We start from the raw sequence: 17,195 nt of genomic DNA on the forward strand, positions 1-17,195 counted from the left end.
TTACTGACATAAATGTTATGTAATTGACAACAGCGTTAATAATGGGAAAATTGTGTCAAAATGATAACAGTATTTTGTATTTCTCTCTCCGTTGTGCAATGGCTGATTGGTAGTATTCATACACTGCTATGTAGTGTGTATTGAGTTGAAGACAAAGTTTGCTTTCATTACACATGTTAAATATTTTGGAAAAGTAAGAGCCTTTTGCACACCAGATGATGTGTTTGGAAAATTGGTTTCTCTGGTTAGCCCGGTGCATTAACTGTTATTATTATATGGTTGTGACGTCATCGGTCGAATGCTCCATTCATTTCAACGGGGCTCCCCAACGTTCGCACGTCTGTTATTTTTCGATAACGGACGGGTTGGTCTATAACAGACCGCTGTCAATGGCAACAAGACTTTTCACTGCTAAAGCGACTTTTCAACAAGACTCTAATCAGCTGCTGTGATGGACAACACCTGTTGTCCTGGCTACCTAGCTGTTGCCTAGCGGTGTTCCACAACGGCACTGTTTTGTTTTGCGCAGCAACAATCTTAACATTAAATAGGCCTAAAGAAATGCCCCCGCCATGTGTGAATCATTTAAGTATATCCATATAATAAGCGGGTTAACTTTCGGCGAGTCGGTCGCTTTGTGGAATAGCAGCACTTCAGAGAGAACAAGACCCCTCCGCTCCGCGTCTATTGACATTCTTCACAATAGCAAATTTGACCTTGGCAATGACCTTTTAAGGTCACAATCACACATTCTCCTCATGAAATTGTCAGAAATGATTTCCTCTCCAAAAATTGGTCAGAATTGATGTATGGCATGTGTATAAACAGTTTAAAAGTAAAAAACACAGGTTTTTGTCATAGGCGATGGCGGCCATATTTGGCGGCCATATTGTGAAAAATCTGGCACTATGGTGGACGAGCACCTCCGTGATTTTTAATGTCTAGGAACCCACTAACTCAATTCCAGTGAGAAACGCCCCCAACTCAAAATTGCGAACGGGTCTACATGGATGGTCCAGGACTATTACTCAATTTGCTTTAACCAATACAGTCTGTTAAAATGTTACATTATGTGTATTACATACATTGAGCATTGACTGGCGAATGTTGAAAACACAGAAGAAAATTCACGGGAAGTAGCAGGATCCTCCACCTTTCAATGACAAGTCAATTCCATGCTTCACAAAATATTCAAAAACATACATAATCTGCAATTCATTTACACAATACGAAGGAAGGTGACTAAAAACAACGTTGAGTTTCCACGTTTCAGAAGCACCGATCTCTACAGAGCTCAAATTCCAATTGTAGTTTTTTGACACATTCACATCCATTCTAAAATGCTTCTAATAAACTACAACTTCCTGGTTTCACAAGCCCAGTTCTGTGCAGAGGTCGTATTCCAGCTGCTGGAGGAGCATGATGAAGGCCAGGCACGGGCGCTCCCCCTTGTTCCTCAGCATGTCCACCAGGCACGTCACCTGATCCTGGGTCAGTGGATGAGTCTGCAGGACCTGTAATGGCATATGTGATACAGGACAGTTAGCTGATTCCAGATCAGTAGTCAACAGTAGCATGTCCACCAGGGTCTATCAGGCACATCACCTGATCCTGGGTCAGTGGATGAGTCTTCAGGACCTGCAATGGCATTAGAGTTAGCTGCTTCCAGCCTAATGTAGCATGTCCACCAGTTAGCTGATTATAGATTAGTGAATTAGCAATAGCACATCACCTGATCCTGGGTAGGGTGACAAGACGTCCTCTTTTTCCTACATATCCTACTTTTGAGACCTAAAAAAATTTTAGGGGGAATTTTAGAAATGTCCTGGATTTTGTTGGACTGCCTGAAATATAGACCTAATTCATCTGCATTGTAATTTTCACTCCGTTCCATTTGACTCCACTCCAGGTTTCTCTCTACCGTTCACAAATTAGTCACGCCTTTCTCATCAAATCTAGCCACTTGGCACCATGAGTGCGTTTTAATATGCGACCTTGCCTCCTCCACTTGCCTCCTCCACTTGCTTCTCGTCATGATGACATCACTGAAAACAGCATTATATTTCAATATCTTGCAAAAGCTCAATTGTAGAGTCTTTTTCTCATTTGCAATTGGGATGGTGAATGAAAAACAGTCCCTCAAAATTTGTGAGGCGAGGCTGTCAGCAGGAAAACGTTATGGTTTTCTCCACGGAGGAGGGGCCAGGAGGCGGGACGAGGAGACAAGCACAAGTGGAGGAGGCAAGGCCACATATTGGGATGCACATTCGCGGTGGAGTTGGAAAAAAAATCCCGCAATCAATTCAGTTGAAAACCACAAATGTTGTGTTTTTTTATATTTAGTTTCCAATGTTATACCAAAAATAGTTCACTTTGGTATGCAAGCATAGAAATTGGCACAGAGGTATTAGAATGTACTCTTTCAGCTAAGGGCGTTGGCCACGCAAAAATCCAAAATGGCGGCCATTTTTCAAGATGGCCACCCTGTTCACTTGTAAATAAGGCTAAGAATAGTTAAATTAATGATACAATCATACAATTCTGCACAAATGTTCATTAGAATGCACTATTTCACAAAAGAGCATTGGCCACTCAAAATCCAAGATGGCCGCCATTTTTCAAGATGGCCACCTTGTTCACTTGTAAATAAGTCTAAGAATAGTTAAATTAATGATACAATCATACAATTAGGCACAAATGTTCATTAGAATGCACTGTTTCACAAAAGAGCATTGGCCACTCAAAATCCAAGATGGCCGCCATTTTTCAAGATGGCCACCTCTCAACTTGTAAATAAGGCCAAGAAGAGTTAAATTAGGGATAGAATCATATAATTTGGCACAAATGTTCACCAGAAAGCACTCTTTGATCTTTGATCAATGATTTAAGCCTAGGAGCCCAACTGAAATATTCAATTTTCATATCAATCAAGTGAATACATGTACATATCAAGTGTCAGTGACAGCTTGGATGATCTACCTCTATAAGGCCATTACAAATTAAAATGTATGCTGATTTGTGTTCAGAGATGTACAGTATATCTCAAGTCCTAGTGTACTATGGAGTGATGGGGACCTTTATGCTTAGGAGATTATGAATAATCAATATGCAATACACCATACATACAGTATATTGACATATGCAAAATAACATGTCTGTTTTATGTTCTACTTTGGCCTTTAACCCTTTAGCTCCCATAACGGCCGTGAACGTCCGGCTGGATCTGTACCATAACGGCCGCGGCCGGCCGGAATATTTTCATATGAATTTTCATATATTTTCATATTTTCATGCAGTTTTTCCAGCTTTCAAACACTTTAGCTCAATATTATAGACCCTCCTCGATATACTTTCAGTATAAAAACTATATGTTTATATTATTTTATTTTTCAGTATTTTAGATTTTATTACGAGATGCGCCGCTTTATGCGATTTGGCAATCTGCCTTCAATTCAAATGACGGCCGTCCGAGATTGGATGGCTACAAACACAACCATTCTGTTTCTACAACCAATATACACTAAATATGAAAACTTCCAACCCTCTTCGATCTATTTTCATGGTCAACAGCACATGTTTATGACTATTTTAGGCTATTTTAGATCATGTTGTTTTATTAGGCTTATGAGATGGTGTTCAACTGTGATGAGTTCTGCCATGGTCCTAAATAGCAAACACAACTGTCCAGCCGATGTCTACACGCTACATATTAAAAATGTAAACCGTCTTCGGTGTGTTTTCAGAGTCAAACCATATGTTGGTATCCAACTATCTTAGTTTCCTGGAACAACGATGCGACAGCTCTGCGTAACAGCGCATCTGGAAGCGCAGCATGATAGGCTAGGCCTATTCATTTTGCGTGTCAGCTTTGGCAAAGCAGTCAAGGACTGTTACTACTGTGTCCTTCACAAAAATGTGCGTGAAGACGTTGAGTTGAATGCTAACTTCCAATAATCGCCTACCAACGTGGTGTTTGTAGCACTTCAATTCCGTATTACTCGGTGATGCCTGGCGCGTCTTACCTGTGCCAAATTGGGAGGGGAAACTTCCTTAGCCTACAGCTCCATTCATGTCCTGGCTGCTATCGCTGACACTTCTACGGTTATCCTTACACGTCTTTGGCATGGTTTAGTTCAAACATTATAAGCTAGTGTAGTCCATTACAGTTACACCGCTTGAAACCGCTTGAAAACAGGACTTTTGGGTGAACGACATTTGTTGTCGTCACATGATCATTGTTCAACTTTGACCCTGGATGGATGGATGGATAGACGAAGGATAGATAGATAGATGGATAGAGAGATCGATAGATAGATAGATAGGCCTAAATATATAGATATATAGATAGATAGGCCTAGATAATATCGGATTTGATCACATTTTAATCATTTAATCCACATCAAAGGCACTCTATGGGAATACTGAACAATTAATTACCCATAAATGATATACCATTTGAAAGTGTGTTTTCTCTACTTTAATATGAAAGTAACTTGTAATTGACACTTTTCATGTCTTTTCAAGTTATTTGACATTATTTAAAATATGACCAAAATGCAGCTTTTTTCTTAGAATTCTTGGTAGAATTCCGGCCTATTCAAAAAAAGTTCTGGTAGCTAAAGGGTTAACCTAGATGATATGTTGGCTACCTAACCACTTGATTTATTGATTACTCATTATTTGTATTTTGAGTGTGGTCCTTTGTTTTAAACATGTTCCCTCTCTCACACACTCAAAAAGTCTTTCAAAAACTTTAAACAACAACATGTGGAAATCCCATTGGCTTTGGAGGGATACACCTGTCAAATTAGCCCAAACGTCATCAAGATACTGTACTCTACTGTACTGTGGTGTAGTGTACTCTGCTATACTGTACTGTACTGTACTGTACTGTACTGTAATATACTGTACGGTACTGTACTCTACTGCACCGTACTGTATGCTACTGTACTGTACTGTACTGTACTGTACTGTACCATACTGTATGCTACTGTACTGTACTATAATGCGATACACCATACTGTACTGTACAATACTGTATTATACAAAACTGTACTGTACTGTACTGCACCGTACTGTACCGTACTGTATGCTATTGTACTGTACTGCACCGTACGGCATGCAACTGTACTGTACTTTACTATTCTGCACCGTACTGTATGCTACTGTACTGTACTGCACTGCACTGCACTGCACTGTACTGTACAACTACATAGAGTAGAACTGAAACATGTGGAGCCTTCTGAGGTCATGTACAATATGATGCAAAATGGTGTAGTGGGAATGAGTTGTGTTCAATGCCGGGGTGGACATTAAAGTGATCGGGAGTTTTCCCGGCCCAAACCATCGAAGTGGCCCACGGCGACAACTAATTTTAACTTCTTTTTTTTGGCCACTTCTTGTGTCTTATTCTTGCATTAATAGGCCTATAAATTAAGTTTCAACCGCCAGCTCCATCATAGTGGACCCCTCCTAGAAAATCTGTGGTTCTACTACCATGTAAGCATCATAATTCCCCCCGACCCCTCCCAGGTGTTTCAGATGGTTTGGGCCAAGGATCGTCTTTTTAAATCACACTGGCGCGAAACAGAGCGTCAGTGATGGAAAGCAGAAAAGGGCTGGGCGGAACGGAGAGGGCTAAAATTTAAAAAAAGAAAGGAGGTGGCAGCCAAATGTGCCAAATTAACTGACATCTTCTCAAGACAAGCTGGTAGGTTACTGAAAGAGATATAGATAATTGGCCTGGTTATGAATTTTATCATATAACGTGGCGAGCGTTTGCAACTGTCACAACTGTCAACTTACTGTCAACTTTTAAAAATGTCACAATGTAGGCCTAGGCTATAGGATTATCTATGCTTTAAAGTGCATTCCTATTTCCGTAGAAGAACCGAAAACGTGTTGCTTTACATGCCAGTTAACCATTTTGATGAACAGATTGCCAAACGCTTCATCACACTTTATTTGTAGCCTACCACCAGCGCGCACAGATTAACGCAATAGACATACGGGTATTAGACTCTACCCTATGCAAATAGGCTATAACGTGGCGATGTTTGCTATGTCAAATCAACTGTCAACTTACTGTCAGCTTTTAGAATGTCACAATGTAGGCTTTATGGCCTATGTCCTATGGTTTAGAAGTGTATTCCTATTTTAGAAAAAACGAAAACGTGTTGCTTTACATTAGGCTTCATCACGCATTGCCTTGCATTACCACCGGCGCGCACTATCAGTTATTAACACAGTAGATAGGCCTATATTAAACAGAGGCTATTACATTTGTTGTTAAATAGGCTATTTGTTAGTAGATGCTGTTTAAATCATGTATACGTGCTGTATACCAATAGGCTCTTGGTTCGCGCGCGCTGGACAGTTTAGTTGTCTTTTTAAAAATTAATTACTGGAGAGTTTGCACGTTCTATCCGCGGAATCAGCATCGTGAAAGCCCTAAGCGAATGACCATTAATTGTAATGTGTGCTGAGCCCCTTCACGCCCGCGGGAATCTGTTCTATTTTCAATACATGCAGACACGTTCGCCTACATCCCGTGCTTGCAGTGTGTATCCTCAAGGAAGAACGGAATCCTTACATTTGCCGTTTTTGATAGACAGTTTCAAAGTCGCCGTCATGCTTTAGCTCCTCTGCAACTGTAGCCTATCTCCTCTCGCTGTTATATCGTGCAGCATTTCCACAGGTGCGCAAACATCAACTTAATATGAAATGTCGTCTTTAGCCTATGGAATGCTTTCTAGCATCAGCGCAGCAGGCCATGATGATCCAGGTGAGGGCAGGAGTAGGCCCACTGAAGGGCCAGGTAGAGGAAAATAGTTAGTCAAAATAGATGTTTATGATGATAGGCCTATGAAATATGACATAGTCTATAGAATAAAACCATGATATGTGTAGATTAAATCGTGTAGATGATTTAACAAAGCCATAATTAAATAAGTAAACAAGTAAGTGAATGAAAGGATAGGCTGTATGCAGCATGCCTACCATGGAGCCCAGTACCACAGTGGAAATGGGTAGCAGGATTTAAGATGAACTAATTGCTGAAAATGCATCAAAATAAGACCAAATGAAATAGGCAACCACTGTTTAATCAATAATTGTCTATGAAGCCTACATTACTTTTTAATTGTTTATTAAAATTGTTAGGCCTACATTTAATTTAATTGTTAAATTTAATAATAATCCTAGGCTATAGGGAAGTCAGATGCTAAGAGGGAGGCGTGCATTTTGTCCTCCGTATCAGAGTGGCCTGAATTTGAATTAAATTCCCGGACTGAGAAAAGGGTCCACTCCGGGCCTGGTTGTGTTACTATTACCACTCACAATCTATGGTAGGCTATCCTTCCTCCCGGACTTTATGTGTGCCTTTCATATCAAGAAAATGAGTAATGACACCAGTAATTTACTTTTATAGTATATACCATATGAGAACTGTTGTTTTATATAGATATTTCTCCTATGGGTAAGGGTGGCAAAGACCTATGGTACATGTTGTCCATCAGCTGTCAGTTGTGAAGTAGCAATTGAAGTACTCAATGATTATTGAGCTAGCTGTAATACAACTTGTGACACAAGTACTAGGTGAGGACTTTTTACCTCTGCCTACCTACTCAATACTTACTAAGAAATAATGTCTATTTAATTTGAACTGAAGACATACTGTGGCCTACATGTACAGGTATATTGAGTAATCTGTAATGCCATTCTAAAGATGACTGAAGTGCACTCACTATGTGCACAATGCTACTTGTGAAAATGTTGAATTAGGTGATCTTATGGGTTCTTCATACATATGGAGAGGTCCTGTCCTTTACCCTCTCTCATACAAATGCAACATATCTGTCACAGTCTGTCTCCACCTGTCACCTTTTGTTTACATTTGCCCATGTGCTTTTGTTTTTGCTCCCCCTCATGATTGTTTGATTGTTTGCCACCTGCCCCTCATTGGCATCATCTTCATTGTTTGTTAATTTCCCCCTACTTAAAGTGGTAGTTCGCTATTTTAGACATTAAGCCCTGTTTGTGTGACTTCTGGGGTGAAGTAGAGATGTTCTCATCACAATTTTGACATTTGGTGCTGAACGGAGCATTTGGGTATCCAAGACTGCAGCCCCCCCACCTTTACATTGACTCCAATAGAGCACTCAAGCAATCGTTTATAAAATGGCATTAAACTTTTGTTTGAGAAGACATGGAACTCACCGTGTGGTCGTCACTTATAATGGTTGGTCTTTTCCTGGGATTTGATTCATGTCGTTTGGGGGAAAATATTAAAATAGCCTTTGTAATGGTAAGAATATTTCCAAAGAGCCAAGATGGGGCTTAAGATCAATATGGGCCAGGTTTGTCTCCGTGCGTACACACACACACACACACACACACACACACACACACACACACACACACACACACACACACACACACACACACACACACACACTCACTCACACTCTCTCTCTCTCTCTCTCTCTCTCTCTCTCTCTCTCTCTCTCTCTCTCTCTCTCTCTCTCTCTCTCTCTCTCTCTCTCTCGCGCGCGCGCCACAGACCCACGCAAGTGCAAGACAAGTTTTCACCACCTCGTGAAGTGTTTAGACCTGGCCTATTTAATGTCGCTGTAAATTGGTGTAATGTAGCAGAAAGTGCGAGACATTCGCTGGACTCGTTGCACGCAACAAGTTGTGAAATTATTTCTTAACGGTTTTAACCGCATCATTCGCGACTCTCGAGCAGTTTGAGAACTGAGAAGAATGAGAGAGAGAGAGGGCAGTGACTACCATGTCACTGAGTATGTGTGTGCTGTGCCTACTGAATCCAAGTGCAGAAAAAAACATATCCATATAGATTATTACATAATGCACCATGTTATTACATTTCCATCAAAAAAAAAGTTGCGGCCGCATTCCGTAATAAATTTCGCATTTTGTAATAATTTATTACAAGATGAGAAAAAAGTTATTACGAAATGCGTTCAAGAAATTTATTACGAAATGCGTAAATTATTACACAATGTGGCAATTGTCACCGCATTATGTAATAATTTGTTACATTATTACATATTGCACCGTTATTACATAATGCGGCGTTACATGGCTCCTAGGCTAGAATTACAGCATATACCCTAAACACACAGCATGCAAAGTTTGGTGCTTTTGTCACTTCTGTAACGGTAAAACCCTTACAGACTCCACTAGTAATACCTTCTGCACTTTGCCTTTGTGGAGCACATGGGTGGTTGACGTTTAAGGGCGTAACGCAAAAAAAAAAGTTTTTCAAATTCCTGAAAAAAATGATGGATAAAAATCGGGGGAAAAATGAAAAAAATAAAGCTCTTAGTGGTCTGTGGAATTTCACCTTATTTTTGTCATTTTTGGGAAAATGTGTCCTGCATCAACACATTGCATAGGCATGTCACACCGCAGGAAAATGGAGTCACACGACAGGGAATTCACTGCATTATGGCCATTTTAATCCTTTTGTATACATGACTGACATCTGAGCTCATACTAACTTGATAATGNTATTGTGTTTAATGTGTTTTCATTTATAAAAAACTGTTTTTCCTCCTATAAGAGCAGTCACATCACAGGACACCATAAAATGAACCTAAGCATTGCGTGACAGAAAGATTGCAATATGAAGACATATTAAGAGGTTAAGAGTCACCTTAAACTTCTACAGCACTCTCCAATAACTGAGGTACTGACTGGTTAGGAGCCAGTCTTTAAGACCCTTGTAGTTGGCCTTGCAGCTGCCCATTCACAAACATTGACATTATATATAGCCTATATTATTATATAGCCTAATGCTGTTAATCTTTGTGGGGAATGGCTGAGATCCTACATGATGGTGAATCTATTTTTAAAAACCTAATGCAGAAATTGTAATAGGCATGGCATTGAGCTGAATTGTTATGCTGTTAAACTACTCCAAGATAGGTGTTAGGGCTAGGCCTACTATCTAGGATTCTAACAAAGGCACACTCTGCATCATATGATCACACAAATTATGGGATAGGCCTATAGGCCTAACTGAAGAGATTTTATGTCATTTATAGTAGACAAATCAATGTGCATGCCAAACAGTTCTAGTGGCTTTTAAACAAATGACCATTTTGGATGCGTTGATACTTTATAGGCCTACTATCATGCCTGGCCTCATAGGCCTACACATACTTTCATACCTGTAGATACACAGATACACCGATGACAACCCCCCCCCCCACACACACACACACACAAAAAAGTGAAGATGAGTCTTCAGGACCTGTAATGGCATACAGGACAGTTAGCTGATTCCAGATCAGTAGCCTACAGTAGCGTGTCCACGTCACCTGATCCTGAGTCAGCGGATGAGCCTTTACACCTGTAATGGGATACGGGATACAGAATATTTAGCTCATTACAGATCAGAGGGTTAGCAATAGCTCAGGACCTGCAATGGCATGTGGGATACAGGACAGTAAGCTGATCTGTTGGTTAGCAATAGCACATCACCTGTAGTGAAGAAGCATTAACGCCTCATATCGTTGTTTTCTGAACTAAAGGGTAAAAGAGATATGAAAGCGCATGTCGTGATTCTGCCTTCTCGCATCGCAATGCAGGTTCGTGGGACAGTGTCGTGATTTCTCGGTTCGATACAGTATCTTTACAGCCTTACCTACAACCAGTCTCTAACATGTCTTATCTTTTTACCGTTTTCCTTTAGTACATTTATTGTGTGGTAAAAATGTCTAATCCTTATATCAAACTGGAAAAGATCTTCTTTTGATTGTCTTGTTGCCTATATCTGGTATATCTTTAAGATCTACTTCCACTGAAAACCATTTTACGCTCTCATTTTGAAATACGCAGGGTCACCCCTAGTTACATATATGGGAGCGTACCTATGTTCCCCAGGTCCTATGTTCCCCTGTCTTTGTATGGGGAAAAAAGGGTTCTATGTTCCCCGCATTGTATGTTTCCAAGTTTTCAAATTGTGCCCTTCCCAAAACCATCCCTAAACCTAACCTGTCAGTAATGCAATGTTTCTTAGTTGTAAATCTGTGGCCTGACCAAAACTGTCCCTACACCTAACCTGTCAGAGGTGCAACAACCTGGGCTTTGCCATGTGGCAGCAGTTTACTTGGAAGCAGCGGGTAACATAGAACCCTTGATGGCCCACATATACATGCTTTGCATAAAAGTGGTGCATTTATTCTAAGAAACAATACAGAACAAGAAGTGAATCAGGAAAAGCCTTTCCCTTCAATGTCACATGGACAATGCGCAGATGCTCAGACACACACACACAAAATAAATTACGGAAACATAATCAAACTAGTATTGTATTCAACATTTCAATAACTGCTGTCTGTCTGCCTGCCTGTCACCACCAACAGGGAGCTGAATAATTGGAGAGAAGAGGGAGGTCAGCAAGCTCACAGGTGAGGTTTTTTTTTTTTTTACATTTTCAAATTTCAGATGAGAAGATTAATTATATATATATATATATATATTATTTTATTTTTTTTCGTATCCAAGTCTAGGCCTAGACTGACATGCAATTCTTTATCCATTAAATAAAGCAAAACCCCTCAGAGTGGGGGAGGGCACAAGGCCATTGGAGCCACTCCCTCTGCATGTCTCTGCCCAGCAGGTAGAGAAGCGGCTAGTGCCAAGGCTGGACTGGCCATCTGGCATAGCGGGCATTTCCTGGTGGGCCCTGCACCCTCGTGGGCCCCTATTTTCTGAGATGTAATATATATATATATATATATATATTGTGATATAACGAGAGGCTACACGGCTCTCAGCGGTACAGTTCAAACAGTGCAAGGACACAAGTTTCAAATTAAAGGGTTTTTTAATGATGTTCAGAGGGATTAACAGAAAATGTATTCTTAAATTCAAAAGTCAAAATAAGGATATTCAAGGCTCAACATAAACAATGTCTCTGTTTTCTTTAGAAATGTGAAATCAAAAGTCTTCTCATTAAATCCTCTTCTCAACAAACAAACGGTTCTTCTTTTAAGTCTCTTCCAAAGTTCTCACCGATACAGTGTTTTCTCCACAGGGTAGCAGCCACAGAGGTAAGCAGTCCAGGTAAGTATTTTCATCAAGAGTTCCTTTCCAGCAGTTCTTCCACAGAAGTCTATCCGCTCAGAAAAGAGAGCACAACCTTCTCTGTTGCTCCCCAAAACTCTCTCTGTTCATTGTCTGTGTGTAGAGCTGTTTCACAGAACCTCCAGCTAATCAGGCCCTTCTCAGCTCCAGCTGAATGCTGCAATCAGTGACTGCAGCTGTGCTGCAACATAGAGTTGAGGTGCAATTTCATGTTTCACCACCAGATGGAGCCAGGGCCAGTGGTGGTTGGAGCCATCGCATTGGGATGTAGCGACCCTCTAGGATGCGGCCTCTCGTGATATCACACATCCTCCCCCTCGGGACCGACGTCCCCGTCGGGCTGAAGGAGGTGAAGAGGGCGTCTCGCCGGGACAGAGCATCCACGTTTCCATGAAGTTTGCCTGCCCTGTGAAGAACAGAAAAGTTAAAAGCTTGTAAACTCAAAAACCATCTGGTGATCCTACCATTGGTTTCCTTGTTCCTAGCCATCCATTGTAGAGGTGCATGGTCTGACACTACTGTGAAGCGCCGGCCCAGGAGGTAGTAGCGCATGGATTCCAGGGCCCAGGTGATGGCGAGGCACTCCTTCTCCACGGTGGAGTAATTCTTCTCCCTTGGGAGTAGTGTCCTGCTCAGGTAGAGAATTGGATGCTCCTCACCTTCATGCACTTGTGCGAGAACAGCCCCCAGACCCACCTCCGAGGCATCTGTCTGGACAATGAAGTCCCTCTTAAAGTCCGGAGCCATCAGCACTGGTCCGGAGCACAGGGCTCGCTTGAGGTCGTTGAAGGCTGCCTCTGCTGCAGGGTCCCACTTCACCATCCTCGAGTGGCGTTTGGTTGTCAGCTGCGTCAAGGGGGCTGCAATGGTAGCAAAGTTTGCAATGAATCGCCTGTAGTATCCCGCCAGACCCAGAAAGGATCTCACCTGCTTTTTGGTGATGGGCCGTGGCCAATCTTGGATGGCTCGAATCTTTGCTTCCTGTGGCTTGACCAGTCCCCGTCCAACCGTGTATCCTAGGTAATCGGTCTCGCTGAAGGCCAGTCTGCATTTCTTCGGGTTAGCTGTGAGACCTGCTTCCTTCAGAGAATCGATCACAGCTTGTACACGTATTAAATGACTGTCCCAGTCTGGGCTCTGAATGACTACATCGTCTAAAAATGCAGCTGCGTACCTTTTATGGGGAGCAAGGATTCGATTCATTAATCGCTGGAAGGTGGCCGGTGCACCGTGGAGCCCGAATGGGAGTCGGGTGTACTGGTACAGCCCCTCCGATGTGGCGAAGGCGGTCTTCTCCTTGGATTCGGCGGTCAGAGGTACCTGCCAGTAGCCTTTTGTGAGATCAAGCGTGGTCAGGAATCGGGCATGTCCTAAGGAGTCAACGAGATCATCTACACGAGGCATGGGATATGCATCAAACTCTGATATTTCGTTTAACTTCCTGTAGTCATTGCAAAATCGCACTGACCCGTCTGGTTTGGGGACCAGAACAATGGGACTGGCCCAGGCACTCTTAGACTCTTCAATAACTCCAAGCTCCAGCATCTTTCTTACCTCCTCTTGGATGACCGCTTTACGAGCCTCTGGTACTCTATAGGGGCGCTGGTTTACCCTTTTCCCTGGGATGGTTCGGACCTCATGCTGGACCACCTCTGTGTGTCCGGGGAGGGAGGAGAAGACATCCCGGTTCCGGTCAACCAGCTCCAGCACCATCTGCCGCTGATGAGGAGCCAGATTGGGTCCCACCTGAACCGCATCTCTCGCCAGTTCCTTGGACTCTGTGGATGGTAGACAACTAAACAGCGCCTCCCTGGCGTGCCATTTTTTCAGAAGGTTAACATGATATATTTGCACTTTCTTTCTTTTATCAGTTTGTCTCACCTTGTAGTTAACGTCCCCCACCCTCTCTATGACCTCGTACGGACCCTGCCAGGCTGCCAGGAATTTGCATTCAACGGTGGGTACAAGGACTAGCACTCTGTCCCCCGGCTTGAACTCCCTGGGCCGGGCAGGTCGATTATATGAGGCCTGTTGCTGCCGTTGAGCGGCCTCCATGTGCTCTCGGATGATGGGGTAGACGGATTTCATCCGATCTCTCATGGCCCCCACATGCTCAATCAGGGTGCGTTGCTTACATGGCTGCTCCTCCCATGCCTCTTTGGCGATGTCCAGCAGCCCTCTCGGTCTGTAAGATAGCAGGAGCTCAAATGGTGAGAAGCCAGTAGAAGATTGAGGAACCTCCCTTACCGCAAACAGCAGATACGGCAGTAGTTGGTCCCAGTTGCGTCCATCCTCTTCTATGGCCTTTCTCAGCATCGATTTTAAGGTCTTGTTGAATCGCTCGACTAGGCCGTCTGTCTGAGGATGGTAGACAGACGTTCTCAGCTGTTTTATCTTCAGCAGAGTGCAGAGGTCTTTCATTACTCTGGACATGAACGGACTTCCTTGGTCCGTCAAAATCTCCTTGGGTATGCCCAGACTGGTGGAGAGGAGGAAAAGCTCTTTGGCAATCTGTTGGGATGTGGCCTTCCTCAACGGGATGGCCTCGGGGTATCGGGTGGCGTAATCCACGATGACCAGGATATACTGGTGTCCTCTAGCGCTTTTTGGCAAGGGGCCAACTATGTCCAGCCCTATCCTCTCAAACGGGGTCTCTATGATGGGCAAGGGGATGAGTGGGCTCCTGTATGAGGGCTTAGGTGCCTTCTGCTGGCACTCCGGGCAACTGCGACAATAATTTTCAACCTCTTTGTGCACTCCTGGCCAATAGAAGCGTTGTAAGATTCTTTCTTTTGTCTTCTCCATTCCTAGGTGGGCCCCTAGGGGGTGTGAGTGGGCTAAATTCAGTACGGTAGCTCGATATGGCTGTGGTACAAGAAGCTGCTCAATTACTGCATCCTTCTCTTTGTCTACTTGGTATAGTAAGCCTCTGCTTATTGCAAAATGGGGGTAAGTAGGACTTGTTCTACCTAGGACTACTCCCTCTAACACCTGTACATTTTTCAAGGCATTTGCAAGGGTGGGGTCATGTAACTGTGCAACACCGTACTCGCCTGTGAGAGGGGGCAGCTCGCATGCATCCTCCTCACTGGAACTTGGAGCATTTCCTGAAGCCACGTTCTCCTCTGCACTGTCGGGGGTGGCCGCTGAATCATCTTGGTTGGCCGGCACTCCTACAAGAACAGGGGCAGGGCTGAGTGGCTCTGAGGTTTGCACTAGATGACCTTTACCTTTCGGTTTCCTGAGAACCCTGGTTTGACGCTCCTGCGTCTCTCTCCACAGTGAGTGGAAGGCTGGGCAGTCCCTTCCAATTAGGACCGCAACAGGAAGGGAATCGACTACTCCAGCCATGGTGTGAATGGTTCCTCGAGTAGTGGTCATAGTGAGCTGGGTGATGGGATAGTCTTTGGTATCTCCATGGACGCAGGAGATTGGGAGGGCTTTACTGGTGGTCAGGCAGGTTGGAGGCACCAGGTCTTTCCTCACCAGGGTGACTCGACTACCTGAATCGAGCAATGCTTCTACATCACGGTTATTCACGGTCACTGGGCAGGTGGGAGGTCGGTCTGTGGTACCGTCTGTGACACCCACAAGCGCTGCATATAGGTGGGTGGAGGGTGCGCTGGAGGACCCAGCAGTGGGCATTGGCTCATCACTTGGTTTCCCACACTGCCAGGATATGTGTCCCATCTCTCCACACCGGTAGCACTGTCTTGAGTCGCTCTCTTGGGATGACCTCCTAAGACCTGGCTGCCTTCTGGGCCCTGCTTGAGCCTGACTATTTGGGTATGAGGTCTTAGGGTTCTTCGGGGGTCCTACCATGCTCATGAGTGGTGTTACGGTCCTGGGCTCTTTCTTGATGGCGCGGAGCATCTCCACGGTGGCCTGATGTTTCTCAACCGCTTCGACAGTGGCGTCGGCTGTGGTCAGCCCCTGCTGACTGATGAACCTCTTGGCATCCTGCGGCAATGCCCGTAGGTAGTGGTCTACCACGATGGTCTCCACTACTGCTGCTGCCGTATTCTTCTCCGGTTCCAGCCACTTCCTTGCAATGCGTGCAAGTTCATGCATTTGTGCGCGAGGAGCTCTGTCTTGTTGGAAGGTCCAGCTATGAAAGCGCTGGGACATGCCAAACTTTGTGATTCCGTTTCTGCTGAGAATCTCAGTCCTTAGTGTATCGTAGTCTGATACTTTGTCAGGCGGTAGGTCCTGGACAGCATTTAGCGATTCTCCTGTCAGGAAGGGTGCTAACAGCCCAACCCACTGTGCCTTGGGCCAGGCTTCTCTAGTGGCAGTGGCCTCAAACGCATGTAAATATGCCTCAATGTCATCTGTGGCCCCTAACTTCGATAAAAAGTCACCAGCCTTTATTGGGCGAGCATTGCGAGTGGCCATCTGTTTCTGCAGCTGCAATTCTTCAGTCTTCAGCTTGTTGGCCCTCCTTTGCTCTTCTAAAAGAGCAGCACTGGTCTGAATCTGGACCTGCTGGCTTTCGACAAGGGCTTTAAGTATTGCCTCCATGTTGGCTACAGGGGCTACTGTAAATTTGGAGAATTTGGCTATTAAATTTTCAGTGTCCTCGTCGTACATGCACTGTCAGTTTGAACTGCCCGCGTCCTCCACCATATGTGATATAACGAGAGGCTACACGGCTCTCAGCGGTACAGTTCAAACAGTGCAAGGACACAAGTTTCAAATTAAAGGGTTTTTTAATGATGTTCAGAGGGATTAACAGAAAATGTATTCTTAAATTCAAAAGTCAAAATAAGGATATTCAAGGCTCAACATAAACAATGTCTCTGTTTTCTTTAGAAATGTGAAATCAAAAGTCTTCTCATTAAATCCTCTTCTCAACAAACAAACGGTTCTTCTTTTAAGTCTCTTCCAAAGTTCTCACCGATACAGTGTTTTCTCCACAGGGTAGCAGCCACAGAGGTAAGCAGTCCAGGTAAGTATTTTCATCAAGAGTTCCTTTCCAGCAGTTCTTCCACAGAAGTCTATCCGCTCAGAAAAGAGAGCACAACCTTCTCTGTTGCTCCCCAAAACTCTCTCTGTTCATTGTCTGTGTGTAGAGCTGT

At 43.7% G+C, this 17,195-nt stretch overlaps 2 protein-coding genes across 2 annotated transcripts in view; both read right to left on the reverse strand.

Moving 5' to 3' along the window:
- Positions 1 to 1,062: 1,062 nt before the first annotated feature.
- The window catches only part of LOC134466188 (uncharacterized), a 77,341-nt gene continuing 61,208 nt past the window's right edge, over positions 1,063 to 17,195 (reverse strand). Inside the window, exon 5 of the mRNA XM_063220086.1 lies at positions 1,063 to 1,514. Within this exon, the coding sequence (XP_063076156.1) occupies positions 1,371 to 1,514 (144 nt within the window). The 3' untranslated portion in view covers positions 1,063 to 1,370. The remainder of the gene's footprint in view (positions 1,515 to 17,195) is intronic.
- Positions 11,779 to 16,638, reverse strand: LOC134465637 (uncharacterized). Its single transcript, XM_063219407.1, has 2 exons — positions 12,814 to 16,638; positions 11,779 to 12,523 (listed from the first exon to the last, which is right to left on the reverse strand). Exons 1-2 carry the CDS (start codon positions 16,636 to 16,638, stop codon positions 12,419 to 12,421), a joined length of 3,930 nt encoding a protein of 1,309 aa, XP_063075477.1. The 3' UTR covers positions 11,779 to 12,418.

Source organism: Engraulis encrasicolus, chromosome 16, assembly GCF_034702125.1.
Source record: "Engraulis encrasicolus isolate BLACKSEA-1 chromosome 16, IST_EnEncr_1.0, whole genome shotgun sequence".
Taxonomy (NCBI): Eukaryota; Metazoa; Chordata; class Actinopteri; order Clupeiformes; family Engraulidae; genus Engraulis; species Engraulis encrasicolus.

Coding starts and splice junctions, on each gene's coding strand:
- LOC134465637 (XM_063219407.1), bottom strand. CDS start 16,638: ATGGAGGCAATACTTAAAGCCCTTGTCGAAAGCCAGCAGGTCCAGATT. Junction 12,524..12,813: donor TCCAGACAGATGCCTCGGAG/GTGGGTCTGGGG, acceptor TGTTCTTCACAG/GGCAGGCAAACTTCATGGAA.